General features: G+C 36.1%; 1 protein-coding gene and 1 long non-coding RNA gene across 7 annotated transcripts in view; both read right to left on the bottom strand.

Moving 5' to 3' along the window:
- The window catches only part of LOC148124067 (uncharacterized), a 718,603-nt gene that overhangs the window by 230,339 nt on the left and 463,856 nt on the right, over nt 1–24,408 (bottom strand). The gene's annotated exons all lie outside the window — the stretch shown is intronic.
- Nucleotides 1–24,408, bottom strand: part of POU6F2 (POU class 6 homeobox 2) — a 403,956-nt gene that overhangs the window by 172,085 nt on the left and 207,463 nt on the right. For all 6 annotated transcript variants that reach the window (XR_015740476.1, XM_026702258.2, XM_087918534.1 and 3 more), the window contains one exon: nt 841–1,148. Coding sequence is in view for 5 of the 6 variants with exons in the window: in XM_026702258.2 (XP_026558043.1) it covers nt 841–1,148 (308 nt within the window). In the remaining variant the exon portion in view is untranslated. The remainder of the gene's footprint in view (nt 1–840; nt 1,149–24,408) is intronic.

Below are 24,408 nucleotides of genomic sequence, written 5' to 3'. Positions count from 1 at the left end.
GCACTTAAACCTCTGGAACAATAAGAACAAATAAGAGATGAAGCAGTTGATATAATTGATAAAGATCAATTTGTTGGAGAAAGAAATGGGTCTTCTTCCCTCCAATTTGCATTTTGACCACAAGGAAAATATAAATTATTTAGATGGTGATGGGCACCAGAGTTTCTTAAAATCAAATAGAGCAAACTTGAAGAAAAATGACATTCCTTAAGTTTTCATCAAACCCATTTCTACCCTGTGCTTTTTAATCTATCATTTCATTTATTATAACAGTCCACATTAAGTCCACTATGAAGATAAAATTAGAAGGGAGGGGAAAGAAATAATAATTTCTATTCTTGGCCCTCTGAAGGAAGGACAGTTTAACATGAAACAGATGAATGAAAACTAGTAGTTCTTGGGCTGACAGTAGCTCTCCTTTTCTTTTTCCAGTTCCACATTCCATCTGCTGGAGAGAAACACTTACCATCCCTACTTCAAATGTGAAATATGCTGGGATGAAAGTCCAAAGACTGTTGTGAAATCAAAATATGAATGCATGTATATGTGCATGGGGAGCATATAAACATCTTAAAAATCTGAAAATGCTAAAGATGATTAAATAATAGTTGTCATAGCAGTCACTTATTTAAGAAAAAAATGAGTAATTCAGAGTTTTGGAGATAATATGCTGACCACAATACTTACATTATGCAAAACAAAATCAGGCCACACTTAAAAATGGTAGAAATCATTCACTACCACCATTGAAAAGTGGTAGAAACCATTCAAATGAAAGACAGATGAGATAAACAATGGTGGATAAAGTAAGAGACAACAAGCAGATCATCTAATTCTTACCTGAAGGGGGTTTGAGGATGTGAGTGAAGAGGGAAGACCATGACCTCCAGGTAGGTTGGTCTTTGTGGGGGAGCTTGAAGTTTGGTGAGCTGGAGCTGGTGGATTTTGATTCTGAAGCTGTTGCTGTGATGGTGGTGGAGGAGGTGGTGGGTGTTGCTGTTGAGGCAGTTGTGGCTGTGTTGGTTGCTGCTGGGATTGACTAGCTTGTCCCTGTGCTTGCTGGCTAATTTGGCTCTGTTGCTGTTGCTGCTGCTGGAATTGTTGAAGATGTTGGAGCTGCTGGAGTTGGGAATTCAGGGATGAGGTAGCTATAAGTGATTTAAAAAAATCAAGCTGAAGTTACAAATGATTCTTCACAATGTTATAAATGACAATAGCTATTTCTGGTATATATATATATATATGAAATGGTCAAGGAGAGGAAACACTGAAGAAAACTGGAACAAAGTTGGATAGATACTGGTTGAGACTAGATTCAAGAAAATGATACAGTACTGCAAAGAGGAAATGGAACACTTCTCCAACAGGATTCCTTTAGCTGGGTTGGACTTCAATTCTCAAACCTTCTAGTCAATGCAGCCCAATGGTTTTGTTAGTACTTGAATATATCCAATTTTTCTAAAAAGAGTAGACCAAAGAAAGCTGCTACATCTGGTGAGTAAATGTTTCCTCACATTCATACTTGGAGATCATGCAAGCCTTTATCACAAAGGTGGAATTCAAAGCAAAACAAAACATCAAAACAAAGCAGAGGAAATAAAGCCTCTGAAAAACAAAAACAAAATCACAGATGATGGGATATATTTAGTTTGATATAAGACAGGAAGCCTTTGTGAAAGGGAGTGTAACTGAGTTTATATGTCAAATAAATATATTTTGCTTAATCATGAACAAATCACAAAGAGGTTATCACATTTCGTGTCAATTCATATAGCTGCATTCATGAATAAGTCAATTATAAAGGATCCCATATGCTAAACCAAAGCTAAATGACTACTGCTTCATAAATTCATTTTAGTTGGTCTTTCAAGATAATTAAGACTATGCGCTTCTCTACAATTGCCAAATAGCAAGTTAAAATTTGAAGTTAATTCTAGCTTGTTTTAAATTCACACAGCTAAAAATCACTATCACTTGGCTCCAGTTTCTCATTAGCTAAATGGAAATACCAGCATTACACACCAATGTTTAACCATACATGTTATGAATCTTTAAATGTTTTCAAATAAATATTTGACAACCACAAATAAGAAAAGAAATTCCTGTGAGTCTCATGGCACAAATGGATATGACGAAATAGTTTACATTTGCTACAGATATTTTACAGCTATCATGTTCTATGTAGTGGTGCACAATATAAAAAGATATAAAATAAGATTGATAGTTAATCTAGGCACTGCTTGAAGGTTCTAAATATATATGATATTACCAAAGGAATTAAGTTGTATCCCAGACTAAAATAGATTAAGATAAAGATTTTAACAAAGCACTAGAATTCAGAAGTGCCAAAAAGTAAGCTTTACATTAATTTGGTGCCCAATGTAAGGTCTTGCCTCTCCAATCTTCCCAAGAAAGCAGGATTCTTGAAACTGAATTTGTTCCAAAAGGAGCTTTTATTGAAAGGTTTGTGATAACAAGAGATCTGGCAAGAACTGAAGCTTCTCACTTAAAACCAGCAATTTAAAGCAATGCTAACCAAACCCCTCCCACACTACACCATTGCAGGGAAACAGAAACAAACACTTCATACAGATCACTCCATCCCTCCCTTCTTCCTCCCACCAAAATGCCAGCAGCCCTGTAGAAATATCTGGGACCTGACATGCCGCCCCCTTAGAAAAATGGTAAGCCCACCTGAAAGAAAACCAAAAGAGGGAAGAGGAGACAAAGAAAACATAAAATCAATGAGGTTTGTCAGGGTACAATTGATGAAATATATATACTAATTTAGGGGCGTGCATATGTTTTTTGTGAACCCATTCATTGTGTGAGAACTGGAGGTGTTTCTAAGCCACCAGATAGACAGAATTTCCTAGAGTCTAGAATTTTCTGAACCTCAAAATGTTGTTCCTATTCTACCATAATAGGGGTGGAATAGGGGCAGTAGCCAGATGAAAATCAGAAGTTACTTCAGGCTTCAATAAGCTTTAATGGAAAATGGGGTGGACTTGCTGTAATGACTTAGGGAGTTGTATTTCCACTGTGACAGGGTTAATAATATGAACTATGGGGGAAAGGCTCAATATATTTAGGACCCAGCTTTTGAGACTGCTGCAAAGATTTTAGAAACTTGGTGGAAAGGTAAAATTTGTCCCCACTTTATAAGATTTAGATTCTGTTCATTACTTGTCTGCTTGTGCTTTATAGGCAGCTGTAGCTTTGTAGACCACTGGCCAAATGGTTGGAAATACAAATGGTTTGTTTGGGTGTTTTAATAAAAGTTCAGCCAAAAAGATTTTTTTCAGTTTTTCAAATGCTGCTTGGCATAGTCCAGTTCAGTGGTTGGCTACATTTTGGTTTATCTACCCCCTTGGTTTTTAACAGATTTGTAATCAGCAATGCTATTTGGGCAAAAGAAGGGATAAACTGCCTATAAAAGTTAGCAAACCCCTGAAAGCTCTGCAATTGTTGGCGAGTATGGGGGAGTTTCCACTTGAGGACTGCTCTGACTTTTTCAGGGTCCATTTCCACCCACTGGTGAGAGATTCTATAACCTAGGTAATCTATCTTATCTTGGTGAAAATCACATTTAAAGAGTTTGGCAAACAACTTAGCCGCACTTAATTTCTTCAAAACCTCCTGCACCAATTTAACATGTTGAGTCTTAGTTTCAGTATAAATGAATATATCATCAAGATAAACCAAAACTCCCTTATACAAGTGCTCATGCAGCACCTCATTAATTAACTGCATGAAAACAGCGGGAGTCCGAATGGCAAAATCTTGAACTGAAAACATCCTAATGGACAATTAAACACTGTTTTCCATTCATCCCTCTCCTGGATCCTGATCTCGTAATAAGCCTCCCACAAGTCTAGCTTAGAATAAATTCTCCCCTTCACCAGATGGGCCAGCATGTCCTTCATTAAGGGTAGGAGATAAAGATTTTCCTTGCAAATAGCATTTAAATTCCTATAATCCACATATGAATGTAACAAGCCGTCCTTCTCCCGGAACAAAATAGGGATGGCCACCTTGGGTCTCATGGGTTTGAGGAACCTATGCTCAAGGGTTTTGCCTATGAATTGCCACAAATCATCCAGTTCCCAGGGAGTCATAGTGTAAAGTTTTGGCTTATTATTATTATTATTATTATTATTATTATTATTATTATTATTATTATTATTATTATTATATTTTTATTACTATTATTATATTTTTATTAATTACATATAGATATATCAAACACAGGACACAGGGAGACAGGGCCAGAAGGGGAGGCGGGGCCATATATTATCCGAAACGGGTTTGCAAGCGAGTATGCCACAGAGCACAGTCAATTTCCATCCATCTGGGGGGCTATTCAAAGTTGAAGTTGCCTTGGAGGGGCAACCAGAGAGGAAGGGCTTTTCTCCTATCACATCCAGATGGCGGTCCATGTTGAGGGTCTGGAGAAATTCTTCCAGAAAGTGGATGGGAAGGAAGACAGCTTGTAATGGCCAAATGGAAGAGTTGATAGGTGGTCGGAGTGAGTGATGGTAAAGTGGAAAGAACAATGGACCAGATCTGGCCACAATTTGTTCTGACTTCTACAAAGTGAGTGAAACTCTTAAGCTGATCTAAGAGAACAAGGAGCTCCAGTAAGAAGAAAGTGTTAGGAATATAAGTCTCCTAACAGGTATTTGGATTAGAAATATATATAAACCATGATAAATATTTTAGTACTATATCTTTAAGGGAATGCAAGAGCATGCAATTGTGTGTGGTTTCTCAAACAGCCATAAGATGGAGCCAGAAACCTGGGTTGTTTAGTCTGTGTCTCAGAAGAGAGTGTAAGTGTATCTCTGTTTCCTTCTGTTGGAAAGTATTGCCGTTGCTCCATTTCTTCTAATTGACTGATATTACTGGATTTAATGTAAGTCTGATACTGAATTGTTTTTGACACTGGAATTTGTTGTTGGATTATCCCTGGATGAAAACTGACTGATTTTACCTGTGAATGACTTTGGATTGCTTATTTTGGACTTTGCTTAAACTGTCTGGAAGTAAAAAACCTACATTTACTGTACAGTGTATCCGTGTACTGTGTGTGTATTATTCAAACACTTCTCTCAAATACGTCTCCCTGTATGCGCTCATTCTCCTAATGGGGAATTACCTCAACACTGGTTATGGGCTTACCATACTAGGCTCAGATAACTGAGAGTTAGTGTGAATGTACAGTACTGTATACAGACAGCTGTTTACTGTTTAATTGTACGGTTTACTATCCTGTTTAATTGTATGGTTTACTATCCTGGTAAAGATGGCACAAGTCACTTCAACATGTCTATCACTGATAACCCAGTTGGATGGAACAAACTATGTTTTCTGGTCTATGAAGTGCAGTCTACTTCTGTGTAGAGAAGGTTTATGGACTGTAGTTCAAGATCCACCAGATGTAAATGCTTGGGATCCAAATAATGAGGATGATGCCAAGAAGCTTGCTGACTTTAAACAGAACAATAAACAACCTCTTTGTATAATTGGACTAACACTGAGTGACCAGCAGCTAGTTCATATTTGTGGAGAAGAGTCTGCTGCTAGGTGTTGGGAGAATTTGAAGAGGATTTATGTTCGTGACAGTGTAGGTGCACACATACATCTTACACATAAACTGTTTAGAGCACATCTTCTAAAAGGTGGAGATATGTTAGCTCATTTAAACTTCATGAAAAGAACTTTTCAAGAGCTACATGAAAAAGAACTGATATTTTCAGAGCTGCATCAAGTTTACATCATTCTTTCCTCATTGGATGAAAGTTATGATGATTATATGTCTTCAATGGAAGTCCTGCCCAGAGATAAACTGACATTGACTGACATAACTGGAAGATTGTTAGAAGAAGCAAGAAGACAGCTGGATAGGGACCAACTGAGAAAGAAACAACCACAAGAAGAGGATTTATCTTCAACTGCCTATACTGTTAGGAAATGTTTTTCTTGTGGGGCTAGAGGACATACAGCTAAATTCTGTAAGAAGGGAAAACAACAGAATACTGCCAAACACCAGAAGGCTAAAAAGAATGTTAGTTTGGCTATGTCTAGCAATTCAACTGTAAACCAGGATTTGTGGGTTGTTGATAGTGGAGCATCACAGTGCATTACTAAAGATAAAAAAGGTTTATAAAGATGTCTGCAAGTAAACAACATGTATCATTGGCAAATGGATGGAAGATTAAAGCATCAGGTGAAGGTACTGCATATTGTTCTTGCATAAACGAACATTTAACTATGTTATATGTACCTAAACTGAAATTTAATTTGCTATCAGTAAGGGCTTTAGTTAATCTTGGTTATGTAGTAACTGTATAATAGAAAAAGAGGGTAAAAGTGTTACTGCTACTTTAAAGAATGATTTATATGTAATACATGATGACCAACTGAAGATGGCTAACTCAGTTTATAACAATGTTAAGCCACATAATGAATGTATACATTTACTACATAGACGTTTGGGGCACATTAATTTCAAAATGCTCAAACAAACTGTTGAATTGTCAGAGGGAGTAAAAATAAACCCTGTAGCAAGTATTTACACTGTAATGCTTGTAGTCAAGAAAAGAGTAAGGTTGCTCCAGCAAACAGACTAAATGGGTTTAAGACCAAAGAACCTTTAGAGGTTGTGTTTGCTGATATAATTGGTCCTAAGAAACCAAGTTTAGGAGGTGCCTGTTATATTTTGAGTATTATGGACCATTACTCACGATACAGTTTCTGCTATCTTATGAAAAACAAAACAGAAACATTCCAATATTTCTTTAACTGGCTAAGGTTTGCTGAGAGAAAAATGAAAAGTAAAGTAATTACTTTAGTAACTGATAATGGGACTGAGTTTGTTAACAAAAGATTCCAAACAATGCTGAAATTGGCTGGTGTTGAGCATAAATGTTCTGCACCTTACAGACCACAACACAACTCATTTGTAAAACGAAGAGGGCAAACATTACAAGCCATGGCTCACACTATGTTATCTGATTCAGGTTTACCTGAAACACTGTGGGGTGAAACCATAATGTGTAGTAACCATGTTTTGAACAATGTAGTAAATACAACAACTGGAGAATTGCCATTCACTTGGCATGGCAGAAAACCATGGTTGTTGTTGTAGTACTGGTCATATTCCTAACTTTGTTGCAGATGTCTTCCCACTTTATCATTCACTATTTGATTTTCCTTTTTTATTAATTCTATTCAGTAGTTTTCCTTAGAATATAAATATCTTTTCACCTCTCCAACTTATTGTTAGGAATGATAGTCACCTAACAGTTGAGTTGGCAATATATAAACCAGGAGAGTTAATTTAATACTGTATCTTTAAGAGAATGCTGTAACTGTGATTGGCTGAGGTTCCTCCAATGATCACTACATAGAGCCAGAAACTTGGTTTCTCTCTCCTTGCATTTCCTGTTTTGCCGTGTTGCCTGATCGTCGTTCTACTTGGATTGCTGTGAGTCTTGCAACTGTTATCAAACTCTGTTTACTGAAATTTGTTTATGATACTTGACTTCATTTTTGGATTATCCCTGGACTGATACTAACTGCTTTAACCGTGTATGATTTGGACTGTTTGTTGGACTTTGTTTACCCGTTTCCTGGAAGTAAAACTTACATTTTACTATTCAGTGTATCTGTATGCTGGTCGTGTGTTATTCAACATCACTCTCACTATGTTTCCCTAAGTGCACTCATTCTCCTAATGGGGAACACCTCAACACTTATGATATTCTAAATTATTCAAATTTTATTCAATCTTTTATAAAGTCTGAAATTAACTATATCACCAAAATTAAAGAAGATAAAGAAGGGAGCGAGCAAAAGGGATGACAGGAAGGATAGTATCAAAATGAGAAAGAAAAGAGAGAAAGGGTGTGATATAATAGCATAAGATATGCTTACTATAAATTGTTCTTATATAGCTATTTTATATTGCTATATTATGGTATATCAACTATATTCTTTATCTTTAATTGTAAAGTTCAAGTTCCTTTAAACAGTTCTATATTCCACTTTTTATATATATAAAACCTTACTTATTTCATTATTTGTTAATAATCAATCAATCAATCAAAAATAGTCTTCACAGTTTCATGTCATTTAAACTTATAAATTCTTAATAAATTCAATCAAACCTTCATCAAAATATTATTTCATTAATTATATTCTGTAAAAAGAAGTCCAATAATGTTCAATCACTTTCTTTTCTCTGTCCATTCATGTTTTGTTTAATCACAATCTCTTACATCAGCTTCTCTTCTCTATATATAATCTCAAAATGTCACTTCCGTTCTTGGGTTCAGTCCTGTCTCTTACTTTTTTTCACTATTCTTCTTCTTTTACAAGTCACAGATCCATCAGATTAAACTCCAAATTCCTAAATAATCAGTCTAAATCAACTCCAAATTTATCAGAACAAGTCCAAAACACCAGTCAAATTTTAATCAACTAAATCGGCTTTGATCTCTGTCTTAAGAGTTCCTTGCTTTCAGCGCCAGATCACCATTTCCATTCAGCTTCCATCCTTTATTTAAGACTCACAGTTCTGCCGTCTCTCTCTGCTGTTTCTCTCCTCGACTTTCACTTCCTTCACTCCAAGTTCGATCCATCAATTGATGCCAAAAATGCTGTTTATGCTCTGGTGTCTTCCTCATTGGGCTAAAGTGCCGCAGCTTCGGTCTGCCATCAAGATGGCCGATCACCCACATTGGAGCAAATGAGGTCTCCCTCAAAGCTTTCAACCGCCGCCACCATCAGACTTCTCCTCGGGCTTCCTCACACCTTCGTCTTCCCCTCCAGGGTCTACGTGCCCCTCACCGGGGCCTCCAAATGCACAGATTGGGTATGAGAGAGCAGAGCTTGCTCTTCTCTCCCCACTCCGCAGCAGCGCTGCTGAGATTCCTTGTTATTTCCCATTTTCACTTACTCCAATAGAGTGGATTTTTCAAATTGAAAAATGCAGCTGATTTAAACTTCTAGCCCTATACTGGGATGAACACAACCTGTTCCTCATATCTTGATTATACTGTAATGAGCTGGGCTTTTTTTCTTTAAGGTACTGCTCTAGGGTCTCCTGAGTGCACAGAATATGTAAGCCTGCATTTTACATGCTTTCCATATTAGATAATAATTGTGTGATCTACTAGCAATGCTAGTGTCTTGCCTTCTCCAACCCTAACTTGTCCAAATTTTATGCTGAGAAATGAAAGTTACTCTTCATCTTTATAGGATGGAAGATAAAAGGGGATAGACAGACATGAAAATAGAATGGAATTTCATAGGTTAGTAGATTTATAAGATACTACATGAAATTTCTATATGTCATTTGCAGGGCAAAAAAGAGCACTAGCATTTGTGTTCCCATCTTTATTACAAACAGTAATTTCTTGTCGCAAAAATGTTGCATTTTCACAGAGGTTTTTATCCAAACTTTCAAATCCAAATTTTAAACAGATCTAAATAGCATGGAATATCATCAGGCTCTTTGGCACCTGTTTGAAAATGAAAGTGATTCTTTTCCAAACAACATATTCAGAGTTCTTTTCAATTGATTTTTTGAGATGAAAGGAATTTAGGGGAGCGGAGTTACAAGGATTCCAACCACTAAATTACTTTCCATTTAGAACACAATTTGAGCAAGACCTAGGGCTTTCCCCCTTATAACTATTTATCTCATTAAGGTAAATCAGCTGGAAATATATTCATCTCCAATCCCTATCTTTATATTTTAGGATTGCATATATTTATAGTCCTGAAGAGGGCAATGGTCATCTACACAAAATCAAACTATCATCAAAAAAAGGAAGAATAAAAACTTATTTATCTCACAATGTTCTTGTCATAGTAGGTACACTGCTCAAAAAAATAAAGGGTTTTCTGGTTTGCAAGGCTTTGGTGGCGGCAGGAATCCGCGATCGTGCATGGTTCCTGCTGCGCTTGCGGCTGGAGTGCCCCCGATTCAGCCAGATTTGGGGGTTAATAGTTACCCCGTAGAGGTAACTGAAGACAGGGGAGACCCAGCAAGGATCTGGGGGAATCACAACCCCCCTCCTCAGCTGGCTTAACTCCCTTTTCTGAAAGCGGTGGAGTCAGCAATGGCCGCCACAAAGAAGCTTTCATCCAGATAAGAATGTGCAGGAGGAAGCTGAAGAAAATGAAAGTTTTTGGCTGAACCAGGATAACAAGTAACATTTAAATACCCTGGAATTTTAATTTCATTAAAGATACATGGTTCCCAAAGTAGATTGGAAAAAGCGGCAGATGAAAGTTAAAAGGGAAAGTTTGGTTTTTCTCACTCTCCTTCCTTATGATGATAGCAGATGGAAATCGGAAAAACCCGTTTTGGCACCAGCAGAAATGGCGATTTCTACCTATCAGAAATTACAAGAACAAGAAGGTTGGGATGATGAAGAAGAAGCCATCTTTAATGAACAAGCAATCTTAGCTGGGAAGAAAAGGGAAAGAGGGGAAAGAGAATGGAGATTTTAAGACTTAAAAAAACAACCAAAAAAGGGAAAAATAAGGTGAAAAATCAATACAATGTCAGAAAGCAACAGAAAAGAGGAATACAGAAGAGGGTGGAGATTAAGAGGGTGGAGATCAAGAGACGGGGTGGGTAAAAAGGCTAGATTGGAGAAGAAAGGAAGGGAAAAAGGGAAGAGAAGCTACAAAGGTTTGAAACAAGTTGTAAAGAAACAGGATTTATTCAGAGATAATGGGTAAAAATATAATTACAAAAGAGATTCTGCAAAAGTACATAAGACTATATTGTTGTATTTGTATTTGAAATAATGTTAGAAAACTGGAACATTATATGATTATAAAATGGGATAAAATATTAAAAGGAATGTGTAAAATGCTTAAGATTTAATGATAGAGTTTAATTTGCTATGGATTATTGTTTTAATTATATTATAAACTTATTATTTTCCTATTTTAAAATATAGTACGTAGCCTTTAGAATGTACTAAGCAGAATCAGAATGAAAATTATATATTATTTTAAGTGTTAAATTTAGGGGAAAGATATAAAGGCGTCATACTTCAATCAGTGATTACAGGAGAAATTTTGTGTTAATGAGAAAAGATAATAGATAATTGAAATAGAACAGACAAAGGATACAAGCATAATGATTTAAATTGAGATGAAATAAATAAAATAGAATTAAGAGAGTGAAAAGAGGGGAAATGAGGGGAAAGAGGGAAAAAGAGGTAGAAAATGTAGAATGGTAAATAAGATATGAAATGGTATATAAAGTGAGCATGAATTTGATTTATGTCTGTACAAAAAGATGTAACCTGGGACTAAGCCGCTTTCCAAAAAGAAGTTTTATGTTTCTCACGTTTTGTGTTTTGTTTGTGTATGTTTGTTTATTGAAAATTAATAAAATTTTAATAAAAAATAAAATAAAATAAAGGGAACACATAAACAACACAATGTAACTCCAAGTCAATCACACTTCTGTGAAATCAAACTGTCCACTTAGGTAGCAACACTGATTGACAATCAATTTCACATGCTGTTGTGCAAATGGAATAGACAACAGTTGGAAAGCATAGGCAGTTAGCAAGACATCCCCAATAAAGCAGTGGTTCTGCAGGTGGTGACCACAGACCACTTCTCAGTTCCTATGCTCTCTGTCTGATGGTTTGGTCACTTTTGAATGCTGGCGGTGCTTTCACTCTAGTGGTAGCATGAGACGGAGTCTACAACCCACACAAGTGGCTCAGGTAGTGGAGCTCATCCAGGATGGAACATCAACGCAAGCTGTGGCAAGAAGGTTTGCTGTGTCTGTCAGCATAGTGTCCAGAGTATGGAGGCACTACCAGGAGACAGGCCAGCACATCAGGAGACATGGAGGAGGCCACAGGAGGACAACAACCCAGCATCAGGACTGCTACCTCCGCCTTTGTGCAAGGAGGGACAGGAGGAGCACTGCCAGAGCCCTGCAAAATGATGTCCAGTGGGCCACAAATGTGCATGTGGCTGCTCAAACAGTGAGAAAGGGTGGTATGAGGGCCCGACATCCACAGGTGAGGGTTGTGCTTACAGCCCAACACCGTGAAAGACGTTTGGCATTTGCCCGAGAACACCAAGATTGGCAAATTCATCACTGGCGCCCTGTGCTCTTCACAGATGAAAGCAGGTTCACACTGAGCACATGTGACAGACATGACAGGGTCTGGAGACGCCGTGGAGAACGTTCTGCTGCCTGCAACATGCTCCAGCATGACCAGGTTTGGCAGTGAGTCAGTAATGGTGTGCGGTGGCATTTCTTTAGGGGGCCACACAGCCCTCCATGTGCTCACCAGAGGTAGCCTGACTGCTGAGATGAGATCTTCAGATCCCTTGTGAGACCATATGCTGGTGCGGTTGGCCCTGGGTTCCTCCTAATGCAAGACAATGCTAGACCTCATGTGGCTGGAGTGTGTCAGCAGTTCCTGCAAGACAAAGGCATTGATGCTATGGACTGGCCCGCCCATTCCCTAGACCTGAATCCAATTGAGCACATCTTGGACATCATGTCTTGCTCATTCCACCAACGCCACATTGCACCACAGACTGTCCAGGAGTTGGGGGATGCTTTAGTTCAGGTGTGGGAGGAGATCCCTGAGGAGACCATCCACCACCTCATCAGGAGCATGCCCAGGCATTGTAGGGAGGTCATACAGGCACGTGGAGGCCACACACACTACTGAGCCTCATTTTGGCTTGTTTTAAGGACATTACATTAAAATTGGATCAGCCTGTAGTGTTTTTTTTTCCACTTTAATTTTGAGTGTAATTCCAAATCCAGACCTCCATGGGTTGCTAAATTTGATTTCCATTGATAATTTTTGTGTGATTTTGTTGTCAGCACATTCAACTATGTAATGAACAAAGTATTTAAAAAGAATACTTCATTCATTCAGATCTAGGATGTCTTATTTTTGTGTTCCCTTTATTTTTTTGAGCAGTATATATTGATTCTACCCTTAATTCAAGCATCCTGTTCTTTATTAGACAAAGCTGCAGCACTTTTGAAAAACTTGTCTTCATTAATACGACACCCACAACAGCTGCTTCTTATATAGCTCTTTCCAGATTGTCTAAACCATTGTTTACCAAGTTTCAAGGGGTATAAGCCTTCTGGCCTATTTCTAAGATTTGCTGCCAAAACTTATGACTCCTCTGATAGTAAGCATGATCCAACATTTTTATATGAATTAGCCTCAGAGCCACAGCCTCCTCTCTGCTCTGATCACAATTAGATTATTTTGCTTGTGACTTAAATATTGAAGGCAATAAAGCAAAGTGATAAAGAAGAAACTGTAATAATTTATTAGAATGAATCTATCTAATAGTGTGACACATGGAATATTTACTGTAAAAATGATTTGTTTCACTGTTCCGATTTTCCTTATACTTATTAGAGTTTGTAATGTAGAAAACTGTAATAATTTTAAAATGTTCTAGTTAAGAAAACCAACACAAAAGCATTAAGTACTCCCACTTCAAACGTAATTTTTTTCTTTTCTTTTTAGCTTATGACAAGCTTTTGACTCAAGTTCCCTTTGTGCATTATAAAAACTATACTAACTTATTTTAAAACCTCCAAATGCAAGGAAACTGCTGAAGAAATTAGATTTTAAGTACTATTTGCTTCCTCTGTGCAAATGGGAATTAAAGCAGCATATTGCACAGAAGGCCGTAACATCATTTTCTATATTTGTTTCATTTATCCACAAACAAACAAATAAAAAAATCACAAAAAACATTGATTTTCTTTCTTTAAAGTTTACAAATATCTCCATATTATTTATTTCAGTGTATTCAAATGAATGAATCAATGCATTCTTTATCAAAGAATATGAAATGGTTGTAATCTTCACTCTGACATAATTTTAGCAAAGCTGCTATCAAATGGACTATTTTCTTCATGAATGAGCATAAATGTTAATCTTCTCTGATATCTTTCCTTGCCAGGAAGAGATGACTCATATAGTCATGGTTAAGAGAGGCAATCAATAATGAAGTAGTGTATATCTAGGCTGATTCATTAGTAAGCTATAGTCCAACTGAAGTCCATCTGTTTTTTCTGGATTCTTTAGTCCATTACTGATTCTGGTTTCTTGCCCTATTTCATCATCTTGTGACCTATGTCACAAAATCGCTATGTTCAAATCTCCCAAGTCTTCGTATATCAATTTTACTTATCTATGATAAATATCACCAGCCAGCCTAACAACCCACAATTTCTAAATTCATTCCATTGAGAAATCAACTTTTTCATACATAGCATTACAAAAAGAAAGCTGTTTTATTTTTTTCTTCTGTAAAACAATATATTTATATTATTTTATCTTAATTGTCCTCTTTCTGCTATTCTATGTTTGCTTCTATATTATATACACATATCCTTCATCCACAAGTATAAAATGTTGTATAAAGCAAACAAATTCTTGACTGTTAAAATTATTCATCTCACTTTTCTTTTTGACTACTCCTTACATCTCCTTAGTGGATTCCTGTCCATATCTGGATCAGGTTCTAGTTCATAGAATCATAGGGCTGAACAGGAACTTGGAGGTCTTATACTAATTTTTCCTTTATTTCTCTTTTGCAGAAGATATTTCGAAGAGTTTTTATGGTCATTCTCTAAGTTTCCGATTGAGCTATCTGGTCCATTTAGTACATTTTAATGCCAATATTTCTTCAGCATCTCACTTATTTCAGGGGGGAAAGCATGGTTAGCGATATGTTTGTATTTGTATATGCAGTGTAGAAAAAAATTATCTGAGTAGCAAATATTTGCTTCTTGAACATCAGTCATCATTACAAGTATTTTCATAAAAACACTTTGAAATGAATCATCATTCTCCCTAACTAAAAATAAAATTAATGCAAGTTGAAGCTTTGTTTCCAACAGTCAGTGGGTGCTAGATTTAAAAAAGGGGTGATCATGGGAGAGGATGTTTAAAAGATTATCTCCAAACTTATCCCATCCCACAATCACCATACCCAATACAAAATCATAGTCCATCTTGTACCTTACCTACCCCTCTTTCAGGAAGGAGTATCTACCTGAGGATTTATCCATTGTATCTACATGAGGATTTAGGTTGGTGAAACATTTGTATTTTAGTGTCCTTGTTAGTTTGTATAACTGAATAAACTCAAGAGCCCATTTATTTAAACATGTGGTGAATATTTTTATTATAGTCTTTCCCCCTTTCATCTTGTGTGTTTTAAGATGACTTTAGAATAAATGAAAAGCTCTTTAAACCTGGAAACATACCATTAGTTTGTAGAGAAAATAACACAATGGGAACCTTCACACCAGTGCCATATAAATTTCTAACAGCAACAATATCTTAGGACTGAGATAGTCTCACACAATAGGCTGTCTAACATGACTAAAATCAAACTGTCAGACATAATGCCAACATATTGACATTGTTTTTGCCCTTCCCTTTGTTTTCTTTGAGAATGTATGAATATTTACAGTTGTGCCTGAATATTGGGTATTGGAAAGAGCTTCTGTGTTTGTCTATGCAGTCAGCAAAGTATCTAATTAAACACATCAGGGTACCACTTGTCTGACAAGTTATTTTCTGACACCTTCCTACCAAGGAATTCTGCAGCATTCACAGATGAAACTCCTGACATGTTAATCTAAAAGAGACTGAGGACAAGGAACAACTTGGTTTTCATAGACTATGGATCCCCAAGGACACAGGTTTTTATCTGATGAATTTTAAATGATGAATTTATGAACTGCTGGGGATTAAAAATATTGTTTTTAGAACATTGGTACATCTTGCAAATGTTCTTCTTGATTATCAATGCAGAGGCCACCCTCTGACTTTTAAAGAGCTAATTTCAGCTAGATTGACAGGTTTAGTACACTGAGAACTAACACTATTTTAATTCACTAAAGCTTTTGTGAGTTCTATATTTTATAGAAACAGGAAGAACAATAATGATAAAAAAGACAAAGTTAAAGTTTCAAAATTCTCTGTTAACAAACTGTTATTGTAATCAGCTCATAGAAAATTTTCCATGGCATCTTAACCTCTCAAAAATTAACAATAATTCCTCCTGAACCAAATATCCACCTTTGTTTTTGGTTACATCTTTTATCAATTGTTCTCTGATTAAATATAATAAGTTCTCCAAAGTAGATAAATAATTTTTCTGACACCATTCTGACTCCATTGTCAAAGACTCCATTGTCAAAGAAGGGAAAGAAAGAAAGAAAGAGGTGATACCAAAAGAGGTACCAAATTACACAGTACATCAAAGAATCTTTCATAACAAAATGTAGAGGTCCCAGGCCTTGGATTTGAGACAACAGCAGCCAAATTAGCAAACATGTAATATTTTCACTTCTCACATCATGAAAATGGTAGATATTCATTGTTATCAAAGCCAAGGTAGAAAGGTTTATGGAGGAAAAAAAAAAACACCTACTCTGCTTTGACTAATTTTAATAAATGTTGGAGTTATGCAGTGTCTCTCAAACCATGGAAACCATGATGGCAATGCAGTCAGTGACAATTACAGTATGAATGCACTAAGAAATTTGAAACTACTAAAATTAGTTTCATTAAATAAATGAAAAACAATTTTCCTAAGGTACACTGCCAAGCAATTTTTCTTTACTCTGTTGACCTTTATGACCCATTTGGAAGCTTTGAAATAAATATTTCCTCATCAATTTTAAATCACTTCATTTGGCAATTATGGATCCCCCCTCCCCCATCCCAACTTATATGTTCCCAATGAAGCTGAAATTAATCCAGTTTTTGTTGATTTTGTTTCAGGTGATGGGGCTATTACTGCCTGAATAGTGTAAAATGTAATTTATTAATTAATCCTTTTTTAAAAACTGGGGAAACCATTTCAAAGTATGTTTTACTATTTTGTAAAGATATAATTAAATGCTAAATATTTTTATACAAAAATAATTCAAGAGCACTGGAATTTGGGCTTCCTATTCTACATATATGGTTGTCATTGCAAACACAGAGGTTTTAGTATACTTGTCATATACTAATAGAATCTTCTTGTACTTGCAGAATGCTTGAGTCATTCAGCATTGCTGAACTACTAGAGATAGTATTCATGAAGTGACAACTACCTAGGCAGAGTGGGAAGCCAGAACTCCAGTGCCCTGAATTATACTTGCATAAAAAAATTAAACCATTGTTAAATGGAAAACACATAATTACAGCATACTTTCTAAAATAGATTAATATAATAGTAGGAATATTTTGCTATGGTCTTGTTGCACTGATTCTCTTGCACCAGAACAATGTCTGGGAATAAAACAACCAAGGAACTAATTCTGTTTTTCCTTTAGAGGAGAATTCTGACATGCCCTTAGGGGTGGAATGAAAGCTCAGTTCCTGCTCAATTCTCCTGTGATGATTTTTAAAAACAGCAGAAAATGAATGTTCTTTGATGATGTTCAGAAATATTTTCTCCTGATTCTGGTATATTAAAAAAATCATGTGATGCTTCTCTTTCCCTTTCAATCACTTAATGGTTTCCTGAGAATGTTTGTTGTAGTTTGTTTTTCTGTTTCCCATTCCCCACCTTTCAACTATGGTGCATCAAGTTTCATGTACGTGATGACATAGTAACACAACGTATTCACTAATGCTGGGCAGAAGACTCTTAACGTTTTTGTCTTTATCAGTTTTATTTAAAGCATAAATCCAATATTGATAGCCTTTCACAGGAAAATAAAATTTCTGATGGATAGAAGATTGAGTATTTTCCGTAGTAAAGAGATGTTTCAAGAAATATCTGTGAATCTCCTGCCTAATATAATGAATAGAATAGGAATAGGATAGGATAGAACATATAATGCATAGTGCCTGTTTGGTTTAGTGGTTAGGACACCATGCTAAAAAGCAGGAGATCCTGGTTCAAGTCCTGCCTTAGCTATGAAAACTGGTTTGGTTACCTTGAACCAGTTACCCTCTCTTAGCCCAACTCACTTTAGAGGATTGTTGTTGTGGGGAAAATAGGAGGAGAAAGGTGTATTAGATATGTTTGCCATCTTGAGTTATTTGTAAAAATAATGAAGGCGGGACACAAACAAGTATCTTTTCAGTAGCCTGCAATCTCCCTGGTTTTGTCACATTTCAATTAAATCCAGGGGTGGGATTCAAATTTCTTAACAATGGTTCTGTGGGCATGGCCTAATTTGTGGGCATGGCTTGGTGGTCACATGACTGGCTGGGCATGGCTTGTATGTAAATATTTGTGAGAATATGACAAAAATAAAACAACAGACTATGATAATCAGAATCCGTAACAGACTTTAATAGATATTGCAATATGACCCCCGATCTCCCAGACTGCAGTTTGAGAGAAAGGACACACCTCTTTCCAGCCTTATATACAGCCTTATATAGGATTATCACATTTAGAAGATTACACAACACTTCCTGTTTTCACACATAGAAATTACAAAAAATCTCATAAGAAACTTCTGGTTATTTTTCATAACTCCTCCCACATGTCCCTGGAAATTCCCCAACTTTCTCCACTTCTTCATTCTCATCAGATTTCATGTTTTCTACTTAAAAGATTACACAAGATATCATTAATATCTCTTATAATGTCAAGACTACCTTAGTATGCATCTCAAACCAAGCCAAGGACATAATATTTTGCAATTCTACATAACTTTAACAGAGTAAAAACGTTCATAACAAATTATATAAATGTTCTGCTCTAAAAGTTCAGATTAAGAGTAAACATGGATTCAGTCTGGTTCTTTATATTCTTACGTGTATAAGATCAATTTCCATATATAACAATTTATGTAAGTATTGTTTTTTATTTAAAAGAAAAGAGCAACTTTTACCCAAAATCAGGCAAAGCAGGCAGGCAGATTGAACTGCTCACAGAATCACAGAGTCACTCACAGATCTATCTTTCTGCAATCTGCTGCCTGAATCTGTCACATAAAATTTGCTAGCAAGCAAACTCACAAATTAACTCACAACACACCATGTAAATATTGAATTTATTATTTTTAAAAAGAGCAGCCTTTACTCAAAATCAGGCAAAGCAGGCAGGCAGATTGAGTTGCTTGTAAAATCATAGAGTCCCTCACAGTTCTACCTTTCTGCAATCTGCTGCCTGAGTCTGCACTGAAAAATAGAAGCTTTCTAAGGAAAGTTCTGCTCTCAGGCCACTTTGTCCCCACAACCCCGAATACCACCCCTGACTGGGCCTCAGGGAAACCTCCTGGGTGAAGGTGAAGCAGTACAACAGTGATTTTGATTAGCTAGAAAGCAAGAAATCTGATGATTTCCTGCTTTATAGATAATCTAAATCGCATGGCACAGCTGATAGTTGGAACAGCTGATCGTCGGGGGGGGGGGAAATAGCAACTTACCAAAAATTAGGCCAAGGCAAAATGCAGGCAAGTTTGATGGTGCACATTTAAGATAAGGAGTGGCTGCGTGGGGAGGGGTGGAGAGTCTCCAAAGACTAAGGCATTTTTGTATTCTATTCAAATCACTCACACATTTCCACTGGATACTACTTTTATTGTAAGAATATTGATTTTTCTATATCTGTGTTGGAAATAGAATTCAAAGGTGGTATTCAGCAGGTTCTGACCAGTTCTGGAGAATCGGTAGAGGAAATTTTGAGTAGTTCACAGAACCAGCAAATACCACCTCTGACAGGAGATTTTACAGTATCCTTTCCCTGCCGTGCTCACCAAGCCGCACCCACAGAACCAATAGTAAAAAATTGATATATATAATAAGTGATATACATATCATTGTCATTGTCATCCTTCAGTCTCAAAAGACTATGATATCATGTTCTGAAAAGGGGTCCTAAAACAGCAAAGCCAATTCAAATTTGGCAATCCCTTTCACACTGAGGACAGATACAATCTGTCCCCTGTCCAGCCCGCAGATTTCACTGGTTCTGGGACTGTCTCTTTGCCTCAGCCTGCTGAACAAGCATCTCCTCAAATTGGAGAAGACAATGCTGTGTCTTTAGCCCCCAAGCTGAACAATCAGAGGTCAAAGTTCCCCAGCTGTTAATATCCATTCCCAAGGCCTTGCAGATATTCTTATATCACAGCTGTGGTACCCCTCTAGGTGCTTTCCCTGCACTCATTCTCCCTACAGGAGGTCTTTCAGAATCCGCCCATCAGCCATCCTCCCACATGCCCAAGCCAGCATACACATTGCGGTTTCAATAGTATATACCAGGCAAGAAATTCCAGCACATTCCAAGACTGCGCTATTTGGAACTTTGTCAAGCCAGATGAATCCAAGAATACATCGGAGACAGCGTATATGAAAAAGCCTGTTGCCTATCACATTCTTGGGCAAAGCATGTGAGCTATTTTCTCTTTTCAGTGATCCATGAAAGTACAACTATAGTATGTAGATAATAAAGTCAAAAAAAGGTGAACAACATTTTTACAGAACTATAGATAAGTTGAGGCTGGGTGTGACAAGGAATGGCTGGGAAGGGAGGGGCCAGGTAAGACAACCCTCGATGTGAGTGACATTAAGTTGGCCACACCCACTCAGTGACATGACCACCAAGTCATGCCCACAGTCACATGACCACCAAGCCACGCTCGCCAAATAAGCCACGCCCACAGAACCAGTAGTAAAAATTTTTGAATCCCACCACTGAGCCATACTCTCTTTGTAAGTCTGGAAAATATGGTGGCCGCTTTACCGATACATCTATTCAGCTCAGTGTCTAAAGATATAGATATATATACATCTTTAGGTATGCATACCTTTTTAAGATTAAAAAAAAACTGATAGAAAATGCATTGCATGGTTTAATTTTTTTGTATTTTTTTACATCCAAGTTTCACTTGTAACAATTTCTAATGTAAACTTTTAAAAAGATATAAATTCCTTTAATACATGCTTTTTAGAAACACTTCCAATATAAAATTTTTGTACATAATTTTCCTAAATAAGTGCTCTATTTTGAACACTGCTTTTTCAAATATACACTTTTTGCCAACACTTTTGAGCTGGTAACAACTAGGATTAGCCGACTACAGTCATTGCTGCTAGTCTGTGGCAGAACAGAGGCTGCTTTAGTGGATCATGACAATTTGCTCCCATGGAAACCAATGCTAGAATTCTTGAACACTTCTATATTATAGAATAGAATTCATGTACGTGACTACAAAGATAATAACTTGAACACTCTAAATCATAACAAACCAATCTGATTTCCTCCATAAATAGAATATCTCCAAAGCAGCATATTTGTATGCTTTTTCTCCCATGGAAGATGATAAGGGGCATTAAACATAACAATATGTACTTCTGACAAAACATGCTTAAATAGTCATAAAACCTACATGCCACAAATCCAAATTAAGACCTAACAACAGAAATTTAATTCCAAAACTAATTGTGGCTCTTCTGTGTGATTCAGGTTAACTTAGGAAATTAATCTTAAAAGCTTTATAATATATGAGTAAAAATAAGTATATCCTCTTGAACAGGAATAAAATTTCAACTCTAATTCTACAATTTATAGATAAATTACAACATTGATCAAGGCAGACTTGTTCATCAATAGGAGGAAAAAGTACTTTAGAGTTGACCCAATTATACCTCTGTCACAATCAATTGCAAATAAATTTTGAAAAGCATCAAATTTCTCATAATTTCACAAGTATAAATAAAACATGGAAATTAGAGTGACAGTACAGGTTTATATATGTCAGAAATATCATCTGGTTTACTTTACCTTACCTAATTTTGTATGAAAAAAATAAAATAAATGTACAACTGATCTACACCACTTTGTGCTTCCTTTTTCTATTGAGATACAAAATAATGTTTCTAGTGGATCACCTAGAATCATCTGGTGGTTCTAAATCTGCATCACGAGGCTTTAAGAAGTATGATGCATTCAAAGGTGTATGCCTTCATTTCACATAAAGAGAATCCAATAATACAGAAATATATCCTTGTCCTTTCTTCAACATTTGGAAGATGTGTACACTGTCTATGGAAATTCTCAGTCATCCAGGTCATGGTTGTCCCAAAGGTGCTTTTTTTAAGAGGCAACTAGATTTTCTGGTTTTTCTTTGAAGCCATTTCGCTTTTCATCCAAGAAGCTTCAGCTCAGAGCTGAAGAAGCTTCTAGGATGAGAAGTGAAACGGCTTCGAAGGAAAACCAGAAAAACCAGTTGCCTCTTGAAAAAGCATCTTTGGTATGTGTGCACTAAGTTTACAGGGCAACCTAGGAAGGGGCCAGCATGGATTCAAAAGTCTACTCAAGACAAAAATTCCTTGAAGATCTTAGTTTCTCTCATACCATTCTACTTCAAAGGGTTAATAGATGGGTTTAAACTAGAAGGGTGACTACATTTTCTTACACTTTTCTAAGGAAAAGTAGAATATAAATGTGTGCTACTTAAAGGGCATTAATAAAGATTAGGAAGTTGATTTATTCTCCAAAGCACCTCAGGCAGGAGGAGAACTTATTGGTGGAAGCTTGTTAAAGAGAGCTCCTACCTGGAACTAAGGAGAAATTACCTGACACTGAAAACAATCAATGAGACAGCTTGCCTCCAGGAGTTGTGGGTGCTCCAATGATGGCGCAAGAAAGGATTGGACATTCATTTGTATGGGTTGGTATAAGAACTCCAGCCTTGGGCGGAGGATTGGAATAGAAGATCTCCAAGTCCTATGATTAGGTGATTCTGTAATAAATCAACCCATTCTCTGAAACCAGGAACTCAAAGTTTGCCAATATTTATAAAGAAGACTTTGAATTATTTGTTGGGTGGTTTTTTTTTTTTTGGTGTATTATTGTTGACTTTTTTTCTGAATGGTTTTTTGCTAAATCTTGCTAAATCATATTAAATTTAAAAACTATATTAGCTTGAACTAAGCAGAAGTTGGAATCAATGTCAAACACTTTTTTTGCAATACATTTTTTATTTTTTCGTTCAACATATCATTGTGTGAACAGTGTGGTTCCAGAGTGTCTTATATTTTAAAACAAATATGATAATAGTTTTCACCTTTGATATAGTTGACTATCTTATAAGATTTGATCTTAATACACATATTTTATTAAATTATCAATCTTAATTATTCAATATTACAGTATGTTATTTTTATGTCAATCTCAATATTCCTAATATCACTCCTTTTACTACAGCTATTATATTAATAATCACATTTGCAGTGTTCAAAAAATTATATAGTTCTGATAACAATGCACAGATTCATATTAATTTATATTTTTCCATTATTCATCCCCTTTTTAATTTTTAATCGTACCACTATTATATTTAACTGGTGCCCTTATTTACATTTAACGTATTGTACAATTCTAATAGACATATAATTGTTTTTATTTGTTTGTAATCTTTCATTATCTTATGCTATATTACACTATATTATTTTTGTGTCAATCAGATTCCATATATCATTCCTTTTCCTACAGTAGAATGTTAATATTCATATCTATTACATTTAACAATTGTAGATCTTAACTAATGGTACAGACATTTATGTGGAATCATAATCTACCCCCCTTTAACCATAATTCCTCACTTGTATTGAAGCTTTAGTTAATCGTTCCTTAGCTTGTCTCTTTAGTTAATCGTTCCTTAGCTTGTCTCTCATATTCCTCTCTTAAATTTTCATCTCTATCTATCATTTCTTTGGAATATTCCTCCCTTCTCTACTATATTCCATTGTCTCATTTTCAAATTATTACTCTTACCCCTATCTTTCTCCCAAAGAATTCTCCCTGAAATTTCAATTGCTCTTTAGCTTCCCTTAAAGTACTCTCCCCTTGGTTTATTACATCAATCATTATCATTTTTATTTTTATTTCCTTTTTATAATCTCTTTCTGTTTGTTGCTTCATCTGTTCACTTTTTCTGGCTACTCTTCTGATTAACTCCTCCTCTTCCTGGATCTCCTGCTTTCTTTCTGTCATTTACATGTCCATTTCCAGATCTACTTCAATGCTCTGTATTTTATTCAAAATGTCCTCCAATCCTCTTGCCAAAGTATCTTTTATATCCTGAAACTCCAATGCAATTTCTTAGCAAATTCCACTCATCCTTGTTTTTGTTTATACTATTTCTTTCTATCTGATTCTCCAATAGTCCTTTATGCAAACCAAAGTCACTTTTCAAATGAAAAAATCTCAAATTAATAGTTCTGTTCTTTTAAATGGTCCAAGGGTAAAACCTTCATAAATTCCTCCACCAATTGAATCTTCTATTATAGCTTTCAAGCATCTTTTAATAATAAAATTCTCTTAATTCTTCCTAAACTGGATCTTATCAAAACTTTGAAGATCTGCAGTGCCTTCCTTTGACAGCAAGTGGTGCTC

Source organism: Pseudonaja textilis, chromosome Z (genome assembly GCF_049901715.1).
Source record: "Pseudonaja textilis isolate UNSWEBS1 chromosome Z, rPseTex1.2, whole genome shotgun sequence".
NCBI lineage: Eukaryota > Metazoa > Chordata > Lepidosauria > Squamata > Elapidae > Pseudonaja > Pseudonaja textilis.
This window is presented reverse-complemented; position numbering and strand designations above follow the sequence as displayed.